The sequence below is a fragment of the Ctenocephalides felis genome, unplaced genomic scaffold, assembly GCF_003426905.1.
Source record: "Ctenocephalides felis isolate EL2017-DRISC unplaced genomic scaffold, ASM342690v1 CF-g0.4_SCAFFOLD_01604, whole genome shotgun sequence".
NCBI lineage: Eukaryota > Metazoa > Arthropoda > Insecta > Siphonaptera > Pulicidae > Ctenocephalides > Ctenocephalides felis.
This window is the reverse complement of record NW_020537758.1, coordinates 16,583,863-16,609,655: the sequence shown is the minus strand read 5'-3', so window position 1 is coordinate 16,609,655 and position 25,793 is coordinate 16,583,863. Positions and strand designations below refer to the sequence as shown.

The 25,793-nt window shown below is 29.1% G+C and overlaps 1 protein-coding gene across 1 annotated transcript; it reads right to left on the bottom strand.

Moving 5' to 3' along the window:
- Positions 1-6,361: 6,361 nt before the first annotated feature.
- On the bottom strand, positions 6,362-25,559 carry LOC113373421 (spondin-1-like). Its single transcript, XM_026613719.1, has 11 exons — positions 25,554-25,559; positions 24,247-24,430; positions 17,584-17,770; positions 15,646-15,798; positions 13,906-14,020; positions 11,963-12,124; positions 11,679-11,874; positions 9,851-9,997; positions 9,271-9,515; positions 8,949-9,105; positions 6,362-6,565 (listed from the first exon to the last, which is right to left on the bottom strand). Exons 1-11 carry the CDS (start codon positions 25,557-25,559, stop codon positions 6,393-6,395), a joined length of 1,725 nt encoding a protein of 574 aa, XP_026469504.1. The 3' UTR covers positions 6,362-6,392.
- Positions 25,560-25,793: the final 234 nt, after the last annotated feature.

Sequence of the window (25,793 nt, the reverse complement as noted above, 5' to 3'; positions counted from 1 at the left end):
TATGAGTTTTACAAATGCATGAAATTGAATATAATTAGTACATATATTTTCAAGTTAAATATCATAAAATAGTATATGTGCTAACTTTACTCAATTCCATAGACTTGTTATCATCCTCATTAAGAAATATGGTGAATATCAGTAATCCAATACGATGCCGATAATCCGATTAACCCAAAAAGGAACTTTCGCGTAAGCTAGAAGTTTGCTCCTAATATAAAATTTACTGGAGAAAAATTAAGACCGTACGGCGTGCTAACGCAGCATACTCAGTTTAAGAGATTAGCGCTGGATAAGCAGCTGGATTCATGGATTCATGCCCAGAACGGACTTTGGGTCTTCGGTCGCTTATGTCGTTTATTTAATGCGAACGAGGAACACATACTGATTTCGCCACATTATGCCGAATGCGTCGTCCGGATAAGTAGACAAATTTTTGAAAAGGGTTCAAATCACATATTCGGGTTGGTTCGGAGTATCGAAATAAATTGGTAATAGATATATGGGTATTATTTCAATTAGAATTATGAGAACAAATTAGTTCCAATTATGACAATTACAAAGGTAGTTTGATCGTAGTTAGTATCATGATTACAGTTATTTTAATATATTTATATTCATAAAAAATAGTGTTTTCACTTTCATTTCATATGTGAAATTAAAATTGCAAAAAGTATGTGTATATGAGTATGTATGTGTGGGAAATTTGATCTCTAGTCTACGCTTAAGGGAGCGTCCATTATTTACTTGAGGCTTTTATGAAAAGGAGGTTTTTGGATAAAAAATCATGAAATATTACGTGGAGAAGAAAGGGGTTTAGTAAGATATCACGTGTATTTATTTTTTTACCTGAATTTTTAAAAAAAATTACGTAACTAAAATACACGTAATGTTTGGTGGGGAAGAGGGGGTAATTTTAAATATTACCAAGGAAAATGAGACTTCTAAAAATCAATAAAAAATTGATCACGTTATTAATAAACTCCCCTTAATAAAAAAAATCAATTAGATTTGTGCGACGATCAATCGAGCCATTGAACCGTTCCTGAATCGATTTTAAAATTTCAAAAACCATTCGGAAGACATCAGTTGGGGATTATCTTGAAAATCAGTTGGATGCTGATTAGTTTTTCGTGAAGATTTTCATAATTGTGATTTTTTTTCACTCAACAAATATCCTAAAATATAATAACCAAACGAAAAGTGGTTTAATTATTAAAAATCATCAAAGTAATGGATGCCGAATTTTATAATTCTATGATCATTATTAAAAAATGTGCTAATTATCAAAAAATAAAAAGGTTTAATTATAAAAAATCATCAAAGTAATAGATGTCGAAATTTATAATTCTATAGTCATTGTTTAAAAATGTGCTCTATGAATTGATATTTTAAGCATGTTCTAAAGCAAATATTTTTTACTCGTAAATATTATTGTAAAAAAACATGCATGTTAAAATAAATCAAATTTCACAAAGTATATAATTTATTTATAACATATATATGAACCACAATTAAATTTTAAGATATATATATATATATATATATATATGTATATATATATATATATATATATATATATAAGTAATTTAACTTAAATTTGGTATGATTCCAAAACCAATTTAAATAAAAAAATAATAAAGTGAAAATAACACCCAATTTTGGTAATTGATCATTCTTAATTCGTTTTAAGTGAAACTTTTAATACAAAATATATTTGCTTTTTATTAAATTTGTTGTATAACTTTGAACAAGATTGCGCAATAATTCTATAATATATTAGCGACATCATAAAAAATGTATTCCATAATACGATTCATTATATTTGGATTATTCTGGTTTCAGAGAAAAACAGTTTTACAAAACAGAAGAAAATGCTTAGCTTTCAAAACCGTTTGCTATAGGCAATTGTTATCTAGGGTTTATTTATTATTATTTTATATTATATCAACTATTTAATGTTTTTAAATAAATATATACATATATAAAAAGACAAGATTCAGTAAAAAGCGGTTGTAGTAGTCGATATTAATATTATTGTGCCAGACATACTCGTCTGGTTAGATGTAGGCGAAACATCTAAGGCCGAAATGCGTAAAAGCATTTTCTTTGGTATATAAAATTCTTTATATATATATATATATATATATATATATATATATATATATATATATATGAATAATGTAGGAGTTCAAATTTATCTAGGAACCGGGAAACGCACTGTTTGAATAGATCTCATTTTCATTTGAGCCCTAAACTTTCGCAAATATTTCTACATCTTCCCCACAAATCCAGTTTTCGTTCATAGATTCTATTACTACATTCGATCATAGTGGAGTTATGGTTATTTCTGGCGCATATTTCAAGCGAATGACAGCCCATATGCAAAGTTGCCGCTTAAGGATATTGCAGGCGCCTCAAGAACTCAATCCGGCTATATCATCGCGCGAGCATCATATATCACTTTGCACGGAACCTTCCTAAACCTTCTGGGACCATATTCTACACTTTATCATTTCTGAATATACTAAATCGTGGGAAAATATCATTTATAATGCCACGCTAGAGCTAACTCACGCAACAAGAACTAGAACAGGTCGAGCTTTTTAATAATAAAATTTTGAAAATACAACTTGCATGTTTGTTCACAACACTACGAATAAATTCGTACGAGTTTAAATGTCTACCAGTATTAAATTTTGAACTTTCCGAAGTAGAAGATTGTTTTGGCCATTCTTTCGAAGTCATTCTGAATCGAATTAGACTAAACCTAGACAAAATGTGTGTGTGTTTGTGCATGTTTCTTAACTTCCCGTAGGGGAATACCTTACCTTAGAAAAAATGGTATATATATATATATGTGTGTATATGTGTGTGTATGTGTGTGTGTATGTGTGTATGTGTGTGTATGTGTGTGTGTGCGGATACAATTTTTCGACGACGATTTCGAGAACACGGAATAACCTATTTGAATAATTGAAAAAACCTTCGACATGTATTGATAAGGAGACGTGCTAATTAGTTTTAGGCAAAGGCAGGTCTAGCCATTCCGGAGATACGGGGCAAGAAGTGCCAAAAACGGTAACTCCGTTTTTAAGAAAACGGAGCGGCCGATTTTAATCATTCAAAAAACATTTTACTTGCATTGACAAGATAAAAACTTATTGAATTTTTTGGGAAGGCAGGTCTATCGGTTATGGATTCTCAATAAAAATAATTTAAAATTGCCTTTTGGCGGTCAAAAATTATCATTAGACAAATGCACATCAAATTATCAGATATTTCATAGAGATTTTCATAATGTGCACACATTTTATGTAATTTTTTTGGGTTCCGTACCAAGATTTTTAATTACGGTTCGGAAAGTTCCAGCAATTTGCCTTAAGGCACGATGCCATGCTCGCAACTAGTTTTTATGAAATCTTCAAAGATATCTATCCACGGATTTTTTGACAAAGTTTTTGCTGTTTTATTTTTATGAATTTTAAATATATCTATCCACAGGTCTACTTTTGACCTTTCGTCAAAAACGGTTGAATTGATTTCAAAAATTTAAAAGCCATTCGATGAATCTCACGATTTAAAAAAAGCGTAGTCTATGGTTTTAAGTTGATTTTTTCAAATTGAGTAAAATGTGTTTAAAAAAAGCATGTATAGTCCATAGTTTTAACTTGATTTTTTCAAATTGAGTAAAATGTGTTTAAAAAAAGCATGTATAGTCCATAATTTTAACTAGATATTTCCAAACTGAGTAAAACATGTTTAAAAAAGTTAGTTCTTTTCTAATCTCCAGAAAACTCTCCGTTTTAGCCAAAAATAATGAATAAATTTTAAAAAATCCAAAGTTGTAAGAAAGATATTGTTTGGGAATAGCGTTGATTAGCTTTTGATATAGATCGACCGGGCCTTTTCTTTGTAATTAAATGTTATTTTTTCAACGATTTTGCTGAAACTTCATATAACGATAGTGTTCGTAGTCTGAAATAACATACTAAAATATTATAGGCCTACGATAAGCGGTTGAAATTTAAAACATCATCAAAGTTTCTAATTTTGCCCCGCGATTCTAACTAGAATCCTGGCTGAAGCATATACTTGTACCAAATACATTTTTAGAACCCAAAACAGATGAAACAAAAATTGATAAAATATGAGTAAATAAATATGATTAAACGATAAAATATATAAATATTTGATTAGTTAGAAAAAACATTGAATTCATATCAAATTCTGTGGTACAAACCACAATGCAATCGCAAGCAACGTACAAAATATTAAGCGTGCAATTTTCATGCTTTGGTGAGAATAAAAATAAATATTATAAAAAATACGACAAAGCTGTAATTCAAGCAAAATTACAAATATTTCACGTACCTTAAAATTAACAACGATTCATTCTTCAATTTCCTCCTAAATTATTTATTACTGTAATGAAGAAGTTGAGATAAAGTAAAGTTATTTGCAAAAAGGCATTTATTAATAAATAGATATACACTTCTAATTACTTTACTTATTCAATAATAATGATTTGAATATGTTATCTAACCATATTGAAAATTTTCTATATATTCGAATGTTGATTGTTTGTTTTTTTTAAACATTTTGAAACATTTTTCAATAGATGAAGATTTTTACACGCACGTATAAGCATTTTATTGTCAGTGAAGTTGTAACAAGTAAGTTATGAACTCTTAGAATTTATGAAACGTTTTGGCAAAATTAATTTGCTAGAATAAATATAATTTTAATAATGAAAACTAACTATATATAGCACATATATAAATGAATTTTACTATGAAAATGTACTGCGAGAGATTGACCACATTGAATTTAGTAGATATATTGACAGTTATTACGATTTATCAAAATAAGTAATATATTTAAGGACCTATTATATTTTAACTATACATAGAATCATGCAGGGATAACTCTTTGGTTTTATATATAAAATATTTACACTGAAAATATGTACATACCAACGATTATCGATTGCAAAATTCGATACATTTTTGTCGTGACAGTATTCAATTGATTAGAGAAAAATGATATTGGATTCAATTTTAATTTCAATCTTCGTATGAAAATGACATTCAAGATAATCTAAGTCTACACGAGTTTTAGTTTAATTTATACAACACACACTCTTCTTTGGTCTATCATACAAAATTATATAAATATAAAAAATTAACAAGGTTTCATCACAAATGGTCAACAGTGATTATTTATAACGCACCGTTTTCAACAATGAACGAAGCTTTTATTCAACGAACAAATTTTTTTTTGAAACATTTGTTGAATATTAAATAATATTCCGATACAAAATCTATTCTGATCACTCCGTAAAATATCTCACTAGAGTAGAGTAGGAAGATTTATTTTTATCAAAAAATAAAATATGTTTGGCAAAAATACACAAGCCTATAAAAATTATTTTTAGGTTTTAAGGGACACAACTAGTGTGAAATTTTCAAAAAATTGAATTTTCAATTTTTCCACTTTTCGATAGGTTATACCTTTAAAAATAACATACCAAAATTTTAAATCGGTATCTTAAATAGTTTTTGAGTTACAGCCATTTAAAGAGTATATATATAGTATATAGTATAAGGATCATTTAATCTTTAAACGCGTTTTTCTTGAAACAGCATTTTCGGAATTTGCTGCAGCGATTACTCAAAAACAAATGATCCGATCGCTATCAAATTGTTTTTACATGTTCTATATATAGTTTTCCGTAGAATGAACTATCGATTTTTTGATCGGATGAAAAATCGAATTTTGGCAGTCCAAAAACGACCAAAATTTTAGGTAAAATTCGACTTTTTTTTAAAAAACGTCGTCATTTTGTCAATTTTTGGTTTGTTTTTTTTTATCGTAGTTCATTTTACAGACAATATTATCTGGTTTAACGAGATTTTTTTTTTAATTTCATCCACGTAGAAGGCCCTAATCACTGCAGCAGTGAAGGGCCTTTGAAGATCGACGATAACTTCAAAAATATTTATTTTTTTTCTTCAAAAATTCTACTATGTATTCTTAAAACATGTATAAATATATTCCTAAAATTTTGAATGATCGATGAACGAGTTTTTTCAATATAAATTCCCAAAAATCACCTTTTATTAGGCGGTTACACTAGTTGTGCCACTTAAATAAAAATAAGTATCTCAACGGATATGTTTAGTTTTATCAATTTTATAATAGTTTCTTTATTCCAAAAATTTTATAACTATTGAATCTTATAAGATTTCATTTAAAATGTATTAAATTAAATAAAATTAAATTTTATAATTTTTCATAAATTATTAAAATTTATATTAGGCAAGTGTTTAACCGAACATAACGCTTTACTCTTTGTCCTTTATTAACAACTAATTTTAATAAAATGTGTATCAATAAAGTGGGCAAGGGAATAATTCGCAGCTACGTGTTTCGACTCTGTGCTGACATTCGTGTCCGTCTTGAAGAACCGTCCTGGTGCGTCTTTGCATCGAAGACGCCCCACAAGTCGCGCTGCACGGTGACCAGGCCGACCAGGGCGAGAGCTTGCACTCGGTTACGCGATCTGGCAACGTATTAACAAAAAATGCTCATATGCTCATATTTGGCATTTGATCCCGATTTGTTATGAATGTGAAAGATGCTGATTGATGATATTAATACTTTGCTATCGACATGATGTAATAAATTTAGATTGAGGACAAAACAAGTAGATAAAATCCAAAGCTCTACATTCTTGAATCAGTCATTTACGATACATATTCAAGATTTTATAATAAGTAATAATTTCTTAGAATATTACGAAACCGATAAAATAAGATATGAAATGAATAATAAAATTAGATTAAGCAATTAATAATATTTTTTCGTGAATAATAGACCTTGGTTTTAATTTGTTATCATATTCAAATTGATTGTAATGTGTTGGAAAGACAGCGGGTATAGTTTATGGTTTTAACTTGATATAAAATAAATGATAAAATTAGATTTAGCTAACTAAAAATTGCTGATTATTTTACCAAACAGACAAAATAAAGTATAACATTTTTTGTGAATAATAGACCATGGTTTTGACTTAAAATCATGTTCAAATTGAGTAAAATGAGTTTAAAAAAATCGATTAAAAATTAGATTAAAAATAACAAATAATTGCTGACAATTTTATGAAATCATGGTTTTAACTTGATATCTTATTCAAGTTGAGTAAAATGTGTTTGAAAAAATCGTGAAATAAATGATAAAATTAGATTAAGCAATAACTAGTAGTCGCTGAGAATTTTACGAAACGGTCAAAATAACGTATGGATTTTTGTGAATAATAAAGCATGGTTTTAACTTGGTATCACATTTAAATTGAGTAAAATGTGTTTAAAAACCCGTTAATAATGTGTTTAAAAGAGGTGAATTGTGGTACATCGTTTTAATTTGGTATTTTTAAATTGAGTAAAATGTGTTTAAAAAAAACGGTAACGAACGAAATTAGATATGAAATAAATGATAAAATTAGAATAAGCAATAAATAATAATTTCTGAAAATTTTACTAAACGGACAAAATAAAGTATAAAATTGTTTGTGAATAATATATAATATACTATGGGTTCCACTTAATATCATATCCGTAATATCAAACCGCGAATGATAATAGATTTTATTTTGATAGTAAGATAGATACGTTAGTTAGTATTTTTATGACGCTATTGATATTTTTTTTCTAGTTTGAAAATCATAATTGATCTTAATTTTATTTAAGCCAGAATAGCTAAAAAGATGATATTCATGATTTAAAATCATTTGAAATAAAAATAAGTTTTATAGTTCAAGATCGCTTCATATTTGGAACAAACACTTTCCCAAAAGAGATGATATTTATAAAAATTTGAAATAATTTTAAATAGACGTAAATTTTATAAAATATTTCAAAATGTCTTTCAATAATTTGAACTAAAGCTGTACAAACAGAAATGATGTTTATAAGAATTTGATATTATTTTAAATAGAAGTAATTTTTTTTGTAAAAATCTAAGATCTTGTTTAGTATTTGCAACTAACATTTTCCGCCTAAAGTATTTTAAATGAATAAATATAATATATTACATTTTAAAAGATATTATCAATAAATTTCATATGTTTGATTTATAAAGAAAATAATAGATAATGAATTAATAAAAAATGTTCAATTAAAGGAGTGGTATAGGAGTAGTGGTAAAGAATTGATTTTAATATTTGTAACTAGCATTTCCCCCTAAAGTATGTTAAATAAATTAAAATAAAAATGAATTAAATTTAAAATAAAACTTGAAGAAAATTTAAAAAAATAAAATATTTCCCCCCTCTGAAAAGTTATTACAAAATAAATTAATATGAAATTTTAAATAAGTCTGATAATGCTTTATTATTTTCATTAATATATAGATTTGTTCTTATCGATGGCAAAGTAATAATTTTCTGAATTGTATTATGTTATTACTATTACTATTAAAAGTGTCGCTTATGAAATGAAATGAAATATGTCTTTCACTGAATAATTCTATAAATTATTGTGTCGTATAGGGTGATTAATCTGTTATGTAATGCTGATGATTGCGGGTTAACTGATCCGATATATATTATCTGTGATTGACGGTGGGATATATCTTATTTAAGCTTATATATATATATATATATTATATATATATATATACATATATATCATGATGTATATATATTCTCTACGGATTGGCGAATATAGTAGTAGTATCTATGTCAAAATAATTTTTAACATGATGCTCATAATTCAGGTGATATTGATTAGTGACTTAATCAAAATTCATGATAATGCAAAAAAACGGAACAAATTATCCATTACCCGTAGGATTAACAGTATTATCCGTTACCCGAACAAATTGATGAGTACGTGCATTATTAGGTTAGACATGATTGGTAGTATTAGTATTAGTGTAGGACTTACTATTATCGTGGGTATTAGCCGGTCCCCATGTGGGCATTAAGTCCTTGTTTTCGCCGCTCTCTCTGGCCCCCTCGCCGTTCGGGCAGGGGGGCCTCCGGCATGTTCTTCGCTTCAGTAATTTGCTCGGGCACTGCTTGCCTCCGTTCACAGGATGCCTCTGAAATAAGCAAGATATAGAGGTGCGGTTATAGTAGTAGTATCTCTGGAGCTTACGACACTAATTGCGGCATACGGGCTAAGGGGATAGTTGTCTGAGGAAAATAGCTGGGGGGCGGGAGATTGACGAAATATAGTTTCTTATATAATTTTCATATATAATTACCGTTATGTATCTCGTCTTCTGTTTGTGGCCTCGTCCACAAGTCACACTGCATTCGCTCCAGGGCGACCACTTGGTGACCAGACACTTGAGGACGCCCGGCGGCTGCTTGCTTTCCAGATATAAAGGGCTCTTGTCGTACCCAGTCAGGGTGCCATCCCCTGTCAACTGCGTGCCCTGGACAGGCCCGTACAGTCGACGTTCTTTTTTTTGACTGTCGGATGAGAGATCGCCAAAGAGATTCACGTCTGAAAAATAAAAATGAGAGAAGAATGAATTATTATTTGTTAAATACCAGAAAATTATTTGCAAACATAATATTCTGAATATCTGAGTAAAATTTATGTTTAAATAATTTCTAAAAAGTTTACAAAAATTTTTTTGCTGTGTAATAATATTATGTAACTTGTGTCTATTTTTTCTAATAATTTTATCAATCACCATTTGCGTCTATAACATCGCCCATCGGTTGATCCAGAATATAAGCCGCTAATCCTGCAGCATGCAAAGAATGCACCAAAACAAAAGTTCAATGTATTGAAATGCAGTTCGCAAATATATTTATCAAATATATTTTACTTACCAGGTCCCTTCGGACACACCTCTTCGCATTGTTCTTTATTTTTAAAATTATTGTTGTTGCCGTAACATCCACTATACATAAAGGGCTCGCAGCTTTGGCGTTCTGAATTGAAGTACCAGCGTTCAACTCCTGGTGCTCTGCACGGTCCTATGTGTGTGTGTGTGAGCGTGTTCACCAACAGATTTTTTGCCGTGAATCGCCGTTTTCTAAAAAACGGCTGGACCGATTTCAAAAATTTAAAAGCCATTCGATGTATCTCGATGAGGATCTTGTCAGTTTTGTGCGACGATCGGCCAAGCCGTTTCTTCGTAAATAGCATAAAAGTGAAAAGTTTTTCGTCCACGTTTTAGCCCGCAATTCTGAATCGATTTTGAAAATTCAAAAATAGTTCGAAATATATTGGTTGGGAATCGACCTGATTAGTTTTTGGTGTTGAAACATTTTTTTCGTCGATTTTTATTATTATTTTTTTGACGGTAGTTACCATAGTCTTCTAGATCATACTAAAATATAACGGCCCTACGACAACTCGTTTAGCTTTAAAAATTCGACAAAGTTTGCAAAAATTGGTATGGTCTTTTTGGCATTTGTCAAAATTAGAAATTTCATCGACGTTTGCTCAAAAACGCCTGAACCGATTTCATAAATTTAAAAACCATTTGATGTATCTCCATGAGGATTATCGTTTTTCAGTTTTGTGCGACGATCGGCCGAGCCGTTTCTTTGTAATTAGGAAAAAAGTGTTAAATCTTTCGTCAACATTTAAGTTTATACTACCGAATCGATTTTATAAAATCAAAAACTGTTCGAAAGATATTAGTTGGGAATGATACTGATTAGTTTTTGGTAAAAATCTACCGAGCCGTTTTCTTGTAATTAACTGTTGCAAAAAAAATTTAAACCGATTTTTATGGAATTTTTTTCAGCGATATATATCATAGTCTTATAGAACTTACCGAAATATTACGGCCTTACGACAAGTAGTTTAATTTTAGAAATTCATCTAAGTTTAAAAAAATGAGTAGTTGTTTTGACATTTGTTAAAATTAAAATTAGAGTATTTACTTGGTATAACGATAGAGTACTTGCTCTTATTGAACATACTAAATAATTCAAGTCCTACAAAAAACTGGCTCTTTTATAAAAACGATTGATTTGTGAATATTTGCTTTTAGAAAATACTCCGAGTCAAAGTGTTCGTTCGTTTTCAATTATGTGTAATAAATCCACTCGGAATACTTTTAATCACTCATTAATTAATTTATTGATTAAGTCAATTATTTAAACATATCGGGAAGTTCATGTAACTTACCTCAAGGCTAAATACAAAACCAACAAGTTTTGATTCCAAATCAAATAATTAACGAAAACAAAATTGCTCATAGCATTAATTCTACATTGTTATACATCGTTTTATTTCATGTTTTGGGAAATGATATTTCGCAAATATATTACAAATTTTATTAAAAATACACTAAAATAACACCAACTAAAAACAAATAGTATATCTCGTATGTTATATGTTTGTATAATCCGCTTGCATGTTTAATGAGTTACATAAAATTACTGACCGGTACAAATTACTATTAATATTTTGTATTGAATAACATGTTGCCAATTACATAAGCAGAATTCACTGAAAATACAGCTAACTATGTTATTTCAAATGTAGTTAAATACTGCAAAATTGTAAATCTGATCGGAAATAAAGAGTTCTAGCGTCAAACAAGTTATAATTTTGGATTTAAAAAAAAATAACTTGAAAGCAAATTTGTGCATATAGTTTAAAATATATTCATCAAAGAATGACAATTTATATTGAGTTTACCTTTCAAATGTGGTGGTAGCGATTCGCACGAAGCAATAGGAGCAACACAAGTAACCTGCTGCACCCTAAGTACTCCTTCACATGCAGCCACACTAATTTCATCCTCTTCATCTTCGTCATTATCCTGGTCATTATCCTCGTCTTGTGGAGTCTCGTCATAATTCGCTTCATTTGAGTTCTGGTCCCAATGTTGTGCCTGATAAGCGCAAAAACATTATTTTCAAACTGAGATTAAAAGTTATAATTGGAGTAGAGAATTATGATGGAGTACGTCAATTACTCACTCGATATTGGTGCGTGAGTCCCCGTTTGTAAAAGTTGCGAAGTTGTTCTGTCGGGGCTATGGGATATCTGCTGCGCATTCGGTGACCTTTTCCGCAGGTTGCGGAGCAGGGAGACCAGGTTGACCACATGGTCATTGGGCAACCAGGAGGGACATCGAGAGTCTGAAAATAAAAAAAAAACATTACTGCAATTATTGAAATTCATGTATATTATCAGAGCATAAGTAATACAAAATTAACTTGTCGTTGGTATTTTGCCTTGAGGCAAGTTACATGAACTTCTCGATATATGTAAATAATCGACTTAATCAATAAAAAATAAAATAATTTATGAGTGATTGAAAGTATTCCGAGTAGATTTATAACACATAATTGAAAACGAACGAACCCGTTAACTCGGAGTATTACTAAAAGCAAATTTTCAAAAATCTATAATTTTTATAATTGAACCTGTTTCCGTAGGACTTTATTGATTTAGTATGTTCATTAAGACCACGTACTCTATCGTTATACCAAGTAAATCGTCTAATTTTAATTTTAACAAACGTCAAAAAAAACTACTCATTTTCTCAAACTTTGATGAATTTTTAAAATTAAACTATTTGTCGTAAGGCCATAAATATTTGAGTAAGTTCTATAAGGTCATGATATATATCGCCAAAAAAAGTTCCATAAAAATCGGCTTATATTTTTTTTTCAACAGTCAATTACAAGAAAACGGCTCGGTAGATTTTCACCTAAAACTAATCAGTATCATTCCCAAATAATATCTTTCGAACAAACGTCAAAAAAAACTACTCATTTTCTCAAACTTTGGATGAAAATTTTTAAACTATTTATTTGTCGTAAGGCCATAAATATTTGAGTAAGTTCTATAAGGTCATGATATATATCGCCAAAAAAAGTTCCATAAAAATCGGCTTATATTTTTTTTTCAACAGTCAATTACAAGAAAACGGCTCGGTAGATTTTCACCTAAAACTAATCAGTATCATTCCCAAATAATATCTTTCGAACAGCTTTTGGTTTTTTAAAATCGATTTGGTAGTATCAGCTTAAATGTGGACGAAAAGTTTAACACTTTTTTTCAAATTACAAAGAAACGGCTTAGCCGATCGCTGCACAAAACTGAGAAAAGATAATCCATATCGAAATACATCGATTTGAGTTAAATTTTTGAAATCGATTCAGGAGTTTTTGAGCAAATGTCGATGAAAGTTCTAATTTTGGCAAACTCCAAAAAAACTATATTAATTTTTGCAAACTTTGACGAATTTTTAAAAACAAACGACCAGTCGTAGGGCCGTAATATTTTAGTATGATCTATAAGACTATGGTATCTACAGTAAAAAAAATCATAAAAATCATCGTTTTTTTACTATTACAAGAAAACGGCCCGGCCGATCTTTACCAAAAATTAATCAGCACGATTCCCAACCAATATTTTTTGAACGGTTTTTGAATTTTTAAAATCGATTCAGAATTGCGAGCTAAACGTGGTCTACATTTTTTTCACTTTTTTGTTATTCACAAAAAAATGGCCTGGTTGATCGTTCCTCAAAATTGATAGTTCTCATCGAGATACATCGAATGGCTTTAAATTTTTGCAATCGGTCCAGCAGTTTTTGAGAAAACGTTGATTTACGGCAAAAAATCTGTTCACATAGACGCATACCTTTTTCAAATTTGGTCTCATTCAATTCAGAATGGCTTGAAACGTCGAGAAAACATAAAATTAGCGAATGAAATTTTTTTTCTCCATCGCGAAGTTAATAAAAATAATCTATAATATCTAAGTTTTTACAATATTATTCTGTATCTTTTTATTAACATTAATTTTCGACCAACGCTTCATTGTCAAGATCTAGAATTGTGGTATACTACAAAAAGTCATGTTTTTACATCGCGTTTTGCATTTCCATTCGAGCCATTAATTTACTCACCCCTTCTGGAGGGTCGCAGTCCTTCTCTTCCCCAGTGCAGACATCGGTTTGCTGGAGGGATGGAGGTCTCGGTTTTCCTGCACGGCAATGCTTCATTGCTCCACGACGCCGATATCTAGAAATGATGGATTGAAATATTGCATATTGAGTTTGTTTTATATTCATGGTAAAAATTGTCACATCGAACTTTACCTATAACATTATAAATACATGCATACATGTTTTCAATATATAATGCGGTGAAAAATAACTTCTGATATTTATAAGGAAACGTCGACAACTATGTGATATATGACAGCATCGGAAAGAAAATACATGTCGCAGTATTGGAACAGGTATGTTCGTTTTTGAAAAAGCTATTTTATTGACGTTATTTACAGTTATGCACATTTTGAATTATGCGATATATTTTTACCTATGTCAAATTTTTAATGCTGTTGTCTTATATAAATTATGGAAATTAAGAGGTCAAGTCAAGAGAGAAAAAAGGATAAATGTTATCGTCCATGCCTCTGAATGTAAAATATGGCGGATATTATTTAAAATGTTTTGATTTGGATTCAGATATATATCTTATATATAAAAATGGATCGCAAAATGTGTTGGTAAGCGCATAACTCAACAACGCCTGGACCAATTTGGCCAACTTTTTTTAAAATGTTCGTTTAAAATGTGCACTCACTGTATACTCCTCCTAAACGATTATTCGGATTTTGATAAAACTTTCTGAAGTTTGTTAAAGAAATTTTCTAGGATGTATGTGATTATAAAGTACTGGGATGTATGTGCAACATTGTAAAAATAAATGAAAATGAAAATAATAACAAAATGAGAAAAAAAAAAGAAAACTATCATCTGCTAAGAATTTCAATTTACTTATGAACCTAGACAATGTTAGAATATGTATGATGAATTTATGATTATGAATAAGAAAAATAAAATGTTTACATTATTATTGCCAAAGGGCAGCTGAGATGTGCCAGAAATTAAAATAATATAAGATACAGTATATGTAGGGCAGATTGAATGATACACATATGAACATATAATTTTTTTGCATGTTTTACTAGTCTTTCTACAATATTTTTAAAATTTGTAAAAATTTTACTTTATAACAACAAATGGGAAAGAAAAGATGAATACATACAATTCGGCCCTAACGATATCGATTAGGAGAAGTTTAAGATGCAATTTTGGATATCTTAAATAATAAAAAATTAAATTAATTCAATCCAACATGAAGTACCAGTGTTATTTTATGGCTACGGTTATAGTATACCACAAGACTTCAATTTCCAATATAGTGTGAGAATTGAGACTATTATTTAAAGCAGTTCTAGATTTAACATCGCTCATATTATAAATATGTATACATTTTGCCGAGAAGAGTAATTTAAAAAACAATAATTATTATTTTTAAATAAACGGTAAATAATAGTATATTATATTAAAAAATTGTAGACATGGGTACAGAACAACGTCTGTCGGGTCATCTAGTATATATATATATATATATATATATATATATATAAATCTAGAACTATAATCTAAAGATAACAAAGTAAATAATGTGGTGGTCTCACACTATGGACCAGCCATCGGGCAGAGAGCCAATGATAATAAAGATGCTTTTAAGTAACACATAACTTTATAAATTGACACCAAATTTTTAGAACATTTTTGCTTATATATATATATATATATATATATATATATATATTTATGTGTTATATATTTTACCTCCGAGACCGCATCTTATTTCCGGGACCACATTTTGCGCTGCATGACGACCAATCAGACCAAGGTGTCAATGCACATTCACCAGTACTATATTCGTCATCAGCCTCCAAAGATTGTTGCAAATGATTAGTTTGGGCAACACCTCCCTCATTGCTGCAAAATACAAATAAAACAGCGGAAATTTCCGATTTCAATGTGGGTTCTTCAAACATTTTGCAAAAAACTTCTTAAATAGTTCATTAAAAAATAAGCTGATCTATGTAGTTCAAAATAAATATGAACCAAATATTAATTAAAAAGTTGCTCACAATTTTTTGAAATTCTTTCATTTAACCATAACAGAAGTAATTGAATACTTTAGAAATATAATTATTCATCCTTTGTTAAAAAAATATTACTGTATAAACTACTTAGTATAATTGAACAAAAATAATCTGATTTCTAATTTTCTTTAGTAAATGCAAATTCTATTTGTTCATTTTACAACTATAAATCAAATAAAGCAATTTATAAGAAATAGCTTTTGTTTATATACTAAAATAATTGTAAAAAATACAAAATCATCATTAATAAACAAACAGGCTGAAGAAATAGAATTATTTATTAAATACAAACAAAATTATAACAATTAGCATTTTAATAATTAGAAAATAATTGAGAATAGAATAAAGCATTGAAATGTAAATAAACTTAACTAATAGAATCAATATTGTGATAAAAACAATAATAGTACTAAAAATTACTAGCAATGCTAGTCATTAAAAATAATATTAAATGGTAGATAACGATAGTCTATTATGAATATATATATATATATATATATATATATATATATATATATATATATATATATATAGAATGTAGTTGTTCTCGGGCGTCCATCCATTAATTGAAACTTATTACTCTTAATACTCTAGTAAAAAAAAATTCCGAACATATAACATGTGTCGATGAGAAGATATCTTTATTTAAAACCTGTTCATTTAATAGTTATTAAAAGTCATGCTTTGTAAATTGTATAGTAATTGGTGCATTATATTTTCCGTGTTTTTGACAATAAAACATTTTACTTCAATAAAATAGTTTCAATTAATGGATGTACGCCCAAAAACAACTTTATTATAAGATTTCACCATCTGAAAAAACCTCTTAATTTATATATATCATAAGATTTATATATACAGAAATATGAAAAAACTTAAAAAACTGTAAAACGTGAACAGATTTATATTTAACCTACTTGTATTCAGAATAAATAATAACATTTCATTGCCTTCATAAATTAAGCTAACTAAAATTGATCATTTGGTTATTATGTCGAAAAAGGTTTGTTTGTTTGAAAAAAAATGCGTATAAAATATAATAATTTTAAGTTAGTTGTAGATATGATCATTTTAAATCATTTATTTCTTATTCTGTTATATCAAAAATGTATGTATATTTTATGTACGATTAATATATAATCAATATATATTCATTTTCACGATAAATGTCAACATTTTAAAAATGTTCAAAAAATTTGTAGAACTTTTATTAACTAAAGTATTTTTAAATCAATATATCCACAGTAGAAATCATTTATCCGGACCTCAGTTGTCGAATTTATGCATGATTAATGGTGCAGTTTAGTATATGTATGTAATTTAATCTAAGAAAATATCTATGTACATACATAAGAAAGTGATAATTTCTCAATAAACATCGATTTTTGTTGATATCTATGTATGTATTCGTTATTTTTAATAAAAACACAACATTATTCTTCATGCATTTGATTATCCGAATGCCTATGGACAACAATTAGTCAAGTTAATCAAATTACTACTGTATATTTCTTAAAAATAAACAATCCTTTCTATATTATTTTATCTACTTTTTATCACAATGTCGTCATAATATTAGTATCTAGTATGTTGTTTACTGTTACGGTCCGCTTACCTGCAATCTTGTACCCAGCACGAATTGCGGTCTGTCAGTTTCCGTTTGCAGGACATGATCTCGGCTTTGGCCTCGTCTCGGTAATAGCGCTGCCTGCGCCGCACGCCTTTGCCGCAGGTCACGCTGCACTCGGACCAGGGAAGCCAGCTGGTCACGGCACATGCACCAGAAGGGTCGTCGTCTTCCTCTGGAAAGAGAGGTGAAGGATATATGATTAGAAATTTATTTCAAAATTAAGTTCATTTCTGTGTGAAAAGGTTAAGAAGCAAATATTAAACCTTAAGGGGGTATTCTAGTGTAGAAATTCAGAAAACACGATTATCTTGTATTTCATATTTTCAAAGTTTAACTATCTAAGAATATGGGTACGAGAAGGTTTTTAAAAATTTGAATTATTTTCGGAGATATAGGCATTTTTCAAGTAAAAAATGGATAGTAAAAACATTCATTGGTTTCTCGTACGACACTTCAAAAATGATCTAAAATTCATCGCTCTACACTAGAATACCCCCTTAACAAACGAGCGGATTTTTATAAAACTATAATTATGAGGTCAACGGATTTTTGAGAAATTAAGAGCTTCATTAGCAAACATGCATAAGTATTATCAAGTTATTGGACTTTCATCTTTGCTACTAAAAAATTCCAGGTTCCTACTAATACTTGGTGCTTCAACACTCCTTTTGTTTGCCGTATTTTTACAACTGAAGCCAAACCTACAGTTTTCTAAAATATCACGAGTATGTCGGCATTCGATTCTTTTAGAATGTTTACAATGTCGCGACATTCCTTCGGGCTTAATAATATATATTTCTTCATTTCTTTGTTAAGTTACCGTAGGGTAAGTTATAGTAACAGCAAAATCGAGAATGAAAATGTTTATATATCTTTACGTTTCAGAGGTTTCTGAACATTTTGGCATACCTTAGAAAAAATGGATGTATGTGTGTGTGTAATTTTTCTAAAGGCAGCTCCAGCGTCACCGGAGTTCCAATAAAAAAAGTAAAAAACAATGCCATTTGGCGGCCAAAAATGAACATTAGACATATGTACATCGTATTTCAGATATTTTATATAGATTATAATAATAAGTAGAAATTTTGTGTGCATTTATGTGGGTACCGTACCAATATTTAGGCGTTAGATGACTACGCAGCGCTTAAGCGCTTTGATATTTCGACTCTAAATCAGCTATGCAGCGCGATTGCTTAAAAAAAATTTCACAATTTTCAAAAAAATCAAAATACAAAGAAATCAAGTTATTCAAGTCTTTTTTTTTCAAAAATTAAAAAAAAAAATCACAAAAATCTAATTTTTTCAAAGTTCTTCAAAGTTTTTTAAAAAAAAAAAAGTTTTTGGTACGGAAATTTCAAACAATTTGCCTTAATGCACGATGCCATGCATCATCAGTTTATTCATTTCAATTAATTAAATTTTCATTTATTATACTCTAGCATTCTTATTTATTTCAGGTTGAAAATTTATTTATTAATTTCCTGAAGGAAAAGTTTGTTTTTTGCAAAAATATCCAATTTGATAATTTGTTTTCTCGACGTTTCAGGTTATTCTAAATCGGATGAGACTAAATTAGAAAAAAGTGTGTGTCTGTGTTCGTCCTTTCGCCAAAGTTTTCTTAAAAACGACTGGATCAATTTCAACATTGAAAAACCATCCTATGGAGCTCGAAAAGGATGTCAATTTTGTGTCACAATCAGCCAAACCGTTTCTTTACAATTTACAGAAAAGTGTAAAGTTTTTCGTCCACGTTTTACCCAACAATCAATTTTAAAAATTCAAAAACTGTTCGAGAGATAATGTTTGCGAAATGTGTTGATTAGTTTCTGATAAAGATCGGCCTTGCTGTTTCCTCGTAATTAAATAATGAAAAAAAAATTGTTTCGAGTTCGATTAAACTATGTATAATTACATATTTCGGTTGAATCATAAAAAATCATCAAAATTTCGAATTTACTCGCCCTCTTAAGCGATTCTAATTAGAATCCTATACTGATTACAGCTTACTTAAAAAAATACAATTTTAGAAACCGAGACGGATGAAATGAAAAGTGTTAAACAAATTTTTTTTTGAACATCAATTGGTAATCATATTTAGAAAATGCAAAAATTTTATTATCGAAATGAACAGATGAACGTTTCACCTATATAGCTAGATCTCAATTCTTTTTTTATTAAGTTTGCCTTAGGGTCATTTACAACTAGCTAAATCTTGCTATAAAACCCTTTATGTGAAAATTATTGGAATAAAACAAGTTCTACGTCGTATATTTACAACGTCCTATAATTAAAACTAGACTTCTTCAGCAATTTGAAGATAGCATTTCTGTCCTACAAGCTCCTTTTACGGAAGCGTTTGAAGTCACCAGGCTGACAGCAAATGTACAATATAATGCATATGACTAATTACAGTGCAAAGGAGCTCAGGACATTAATCATAGTTAGTTTACGCGCCGGCTATTTCAGGGAGAAAATGGAAGCACAATGGTCTTTACCAATGGGCAATAGGATATCTTCTGCATGAAAAGGCTAGTCTCGAATATATATGCTCCTTTAGTACTATATTGTATATAAATCAGTAAAAAAATAAATACATTATGGGAAAACCTGAATACTATTCCTACATTCTTAAATTTAACACCCAACTAAATTTTGTTAATGTTTTCAGTTCCACATACTATTTATTCTCATTTATGTTATATTACTTTCACAAGTATCGCGGTTACATGCTTTGAAAAAATGTATCATTTACTATCTGGATAAAAAATAGTACATTGTATCTCAAAAGTTACAAATTATGTTTCATATAACCAGCATCTTCCAGAGCTAAACAACTGCATTTCATTATAAATTTACGCCGTATCCATTTCTCTTGGGTCATTTATAATTTTCTGCCCGGAAGACTTTGTTCTCATTTTTAATTTATTAAAAAACTTAAAAGTTTTGTAACGCAACTCTCAGGTGAACTTTTTGTTAGATATTCATCATAAACTTCAAGAGCAAAAGCACTTCAACTACTACAGTTTTCGAAATCTTTTTGTGTATAAATCTTTTTACACAACGGGGTAAAAAGTTAGTTTGTTAGTTTGATTGAGATTTTAAACTCGTATCGAGATATCTTTGTTTTGAATAACTGTTAAGAATACATATCTAAACACCATAATTAGTAGGCATAACAGTTTCTTCCATATTTATGTTATTTATTTACGATTTTTCGAAAATGTGTCAGTGTTTATAACGTCAATAAAAAAGATATAATTCTTACCTTCTCAATACAGATTCCTTAAACGTTTATTGAAGAGCGAAATGATATTGCCCTGGGGTACATAATATGAATAAATATATCTTGTGAATTTTATTACAACCCCACTTTTCAGAGCATAATATAAATACATTTATCGATATCAAAATACAATGTATAAAATGAAATATTTTCCGAATCATGAAGCGTTTAAGAGCTATAAAGCATTGGTTCATTTATACAATTTTATTGCAATAATAAAATACGATTTTTGTGTATGATGGATTCATATGATTTAAATTCAAAATTTTTAAATAAAGAACATAGTTATTTATATTTAGAACAATATTATCTATCGCGTGATTTAACTATTAAAATCATATTAATTTGGTGTATATGAAATACATTTTTAAAAACAATGCTATTAATAATAGAAAAATATTATAAATTATAAATGACGATATGTACGTAATTTATTATATATTTTTATAATTTTTTTCTATTTATTGATACGATAATTCTACCTTAGAATTTTGGTCTATATTTTAAATTGCTTCTAAATTAAATTATAGCATAAGAATTCAAAAATATTTGCTATTGCTTTTAAGATTGATGAAAAAGTATTTTCTTTGACAGATTCAAAAACAAATATTTCCACAGTTTTAATTAAAGGAAAAAAGCGACCAGACCATTTTTTTATTTATATTTGACTATGGTTGGCTTCAATAATATCATCTTACTCTTTGAAACATCAAAGCCCGAAATAATATACACCAACACCCATTATTATGTCAAAAACAGATTCTAACAGTTCCCCAAACCACTTGAGCAATTCGCCCTGACATTAACATAAAGCGAATTGATTCAAATGCTCAAGACGAATACAAGTAATTTATATCCGGAATAAATATAAATTAGAAGACGTATTCCATCTGAGGGAATAATTCGTTTTGAGCTGAAACGAGATATGTCAAGTTGACGTCCTGACGGGCGGTTGCCTATTCATTATTCCATTATCCGGGAGCATTTATTTGTGCCGGGACGACCTATTTTTAAAAGTCTTGTCAACGGATAAATGATAATAATTACTGAAAATGTCACGGTAATAAATGATATTTTGAAAATACAGCTTAATGTAATGAGTTTTAGTTCTATGCTTCTTCAAATTTTTTAAAGATAAATTCAACACAAAAATTAGGCTTTCATGTGACCTATTGTAATGAATAGTATTGCCCTCACGCAGGTGCATGAGCTGAGTTAAACTCACATTGCCATTTCACATAGGAATCCCAAAATGGGCTTTTTTCAATTAGACACATTTTTTTGATATTTATTTTCAAGTGAAATAGACATCGCTACTGCACGATATCAGGTTGCCTAGAGCGTTACGCCACTGAACACCCTGTGATATATATATACATGTGTAAAGATATGTATATTCTCATATATAAAATTCTTCTGTGATGATGTATGTAAATATACTCCTAAACGATTATTTGGATTTTGTTAAATCTTTCTGAAGTTTATTAAGGAAATTTTTTAGGATGTGTGTGATTATAAAAATAAAGTAATATTGCAGAAATAAACGGAAAAAAAATTGCAAAAAACAACATATCACTGACATTGAAAACATTTTGATACATGAGAACTGTCATCTGCCAAAAAATAGCCATTTACTAAATAAGTAAAATCTAATATCTACAATATTATTGCCAAAAACCAGCTGAGATGTACCAGAAATTAAAATAATATAAGATACAATACATGATGTTTAGCAGATGAAATTATAAAATTTAGTTTAATAAATAACACAGTACGTCCAAAATTGCATATACATTATTACTTTAAACTTATGCATGTTGCATTTTGCTTCACTTTACCAAATTATTTAAATACAAAAGAATATTTCTATTTATTGAAAAAATGATTTAGAATTTTGTTTCATATGTCAGAAATGAAGGTACGTAAACATTCAATTGTTTCATTATGATCTTAGATTGAACAGTGCCATATAAACTAGATTTCAAAAATTAATTCACCTAAGATTTTAACTAAAGTAATAATGTTTATTAAATTATTGTATGTAATTTAGAAGATTGTAATTGCCAAAAAACGACTAATGAAATTTATAACGCGATTATAAAAATTGTAGACTATTATATATTATATAAATTATTGAAGCAATCATATTGGTTGGAAATAACAAAGGTGATATTGTTCTTTTACCGTAGATACTATATTTATTCTTTCTGAATTTTTTATACCGATCAAAAAACTGCAGTTTCTAATACATATAGAACTTATGCTAAGATCATAAATGTAAGGACATTAAGGGCACACCTAGTGTGAAATTTTCAAAGAATCGAATTTTCAATTTTTCCATATTTCGATAGGTTATACCTTTAAAAATAACATACCAAAATTTTAAATCGATATCTTAAATAGTTTTTGAGTTACAGCCATCTAAAGAGTATATATATAGTATATAGTATAACGATCATTTTATCTTTAAACGCGTTTTTCTTGAAACAGCATTTTCCGAATTTGCTGCAGGGATTACTCAAAAACAAATGAACCGATCACCATCGATTTTTTTTATATGTTCTATATATAGTTCTCCGTACAATGACCTATCGATTTTTTGATCTGATCAAAAATCGAATTTTGGCGGGCCAAAAACGATCAAAATTTTAGGTAAAATTCGACTATCTTTTTTAAAACGCCACCATATTGTCAATTTTTGATTTTTTATTTTTATTGTAGGTCATTGTACAGACAATATTATCTAGTTTAACGAAATTTTCTTTATTATGTTTTATCAACGGAGAAGGCTGCAATCACTGCAGCAGTGGCGGACCTTTTTTGGCGCCGCCGGAGATTGCATGTCATTTCAAAAGTATTTAATATTTTTATTTCAAAAATTTTACTGTGTGTTCTCAAGACACGTATAAATATACCCTCAAAATTTTAAATAGATCGATCCACTAGTTTTTATTATTTTTTTATTGCCATAAATGACTGATTTTTAGGTTGTCAAAATATCAAAAAGTATAGAAAAGGAAAGGTAAAAAAAATGGAACTTAAATTATGGACTTGGGTACAGGACAACGTCTGTCGGGCCATCTAGTATACTCGTATATATATATATGTATAAATTAATATAAAAGAAACTAGAGAAATAAGAATCGATTGCTGTACAATATAGATCAGATTGCAAACCAAGAAATAGTTTAAACTTTTTACATATTTAATTATTTTCATATAAATTCGAAATATTATGTAACGGTTACAACAAGACCTCTATCTAACATTAAACCTCTATCCCACAAATTCCGCTTGATGTTTCAAAGTTCAAGAATGCCTTCCCTTTGACCACAGAAATGTTATCATCAACGATTCCACCATACCTGGTATGTTGTCCACGCTGTTCTCGCAAGCCTTCTCGTAGAGTCTTTGTCTTGCCAAGTGCAGACGGGCGAGCGGTTTCATTTCTCCTCCAGACGGGTCGTAGAAGGGCGATCGCGGGTCATTCGGGTAGTTGGCGCGGATGCGCCGGATCACGTCCCGCGGATTCGTCGGCTGATCCGGAGACTGAAACAGGTCATAACACGAGCTTTTAGAAATTCAGATCTGCTACACTCGGTGTTGGGGAAACAACAAATTTGCTGATATTTCAATGGCATGTAAAACAGAGGAAATATTTTACGAAATAAAGCAAGGTGTTGTAAAAATGTATATACCACACAGGGAAAAATGAGAATTTATTAGTGTAACTTTATGGTTTATATAGTTGCGCACATCACATTTATCAATGAAAATTAATATATTTAAATCATACAATTGTATGAAAAAGCTATTAAAATATATGTATTTTTGAAATTAACCGACACTAAATATGTTATCATTCGGTTGTGACATGTTATCCTAGTCCAGTGTTTTGAGCTCAAATTAGGTAAGAATCTCGGAATGAACTATAAGTATGTAAATACTTGTATTTTGTACCCTAAAAGTTGTCATATGATAGGGTGTACGCAACATATGTAGGTTTTGAGACAACTTTTAGAGTGCAAAATACAAGTATTTATAGACATACATCTGGGTATCTCGAATTCCGAGTTGAACTTAATAAGAAAAATGCAATATCTACAATATTATTTGCTGTTATCCAGCTGAGATGTGCCAGAATTTAAAACAATATAAGATACATTATATGATGTTTGGCAGATGAAATTATATAATTTAGTTTAATAAATAAAACAATACGTCAAAAATTGCGTATACATTATTACTTTAAAGTTACGCATGCTGTATTTTTACTGTTGCAATGAAAATGACTTACTATAATGTTTATCTATGGTTTTAAATATGTGGGTTTGAGGACTAGTCTTACTTTGGCAGATTTACCATTAAAACTTGTAGAAAATACTATGCAAGCCTCATACCTACTGTCTAGGCCATTATATATTATAGTATATAGATCATACAGTCATTCAATCATGAAATCATAAAATTTACTAAAAAAATTCTACTTTTACACATGAATCACTATATATGTAGATTTCCATATAATCTATATATATATAGTTTAGTTTATAGTTTATAGTTTGACAAAAAAGCTCAAATATGAATTTCACCTGTATATATAATTGGATCTTTATTTTTTTTTAGAAATAAATTTATTGGAATTTCTACAGTTACATAAAGATCATTATACAGTCATGTTCTTTTTTATCCATTTCATGTCATGCAACTTTTGAATTTTTTAAAAATGCATATATGAGAAATTCTATCACAAAAACTAGTGTACGGTATCGTGCCTTAGGGCAAATTGCTAGAACTTTCCGCACCGTAATTTAAAATATTTAATAACTTAATTTTTTTTTGGCAATTTTGAAACTTTTGAAAAAAAAGATTCAATTAAAATATTTATTAGATACATATATAATGAATATAT

Coding starts and splice junctions, on each gene's coding strand:
- LOC113373421 (XM_026613719.1), bottom strand. Junction 9,998..11,678: donor GCTACCACCACATTTGAAAG/GTAAACTCAATA, acceptor ACACACACATAG/GACCGTGCAGAGCACCAGGA. Junction 9,516..9,850: donor GGTGTGTCCGAAGGGACCTG/GTAAGTAAAATA, acceptor TTTATTTTTCAG/ACGTGAATCTCTTTGGCGAT.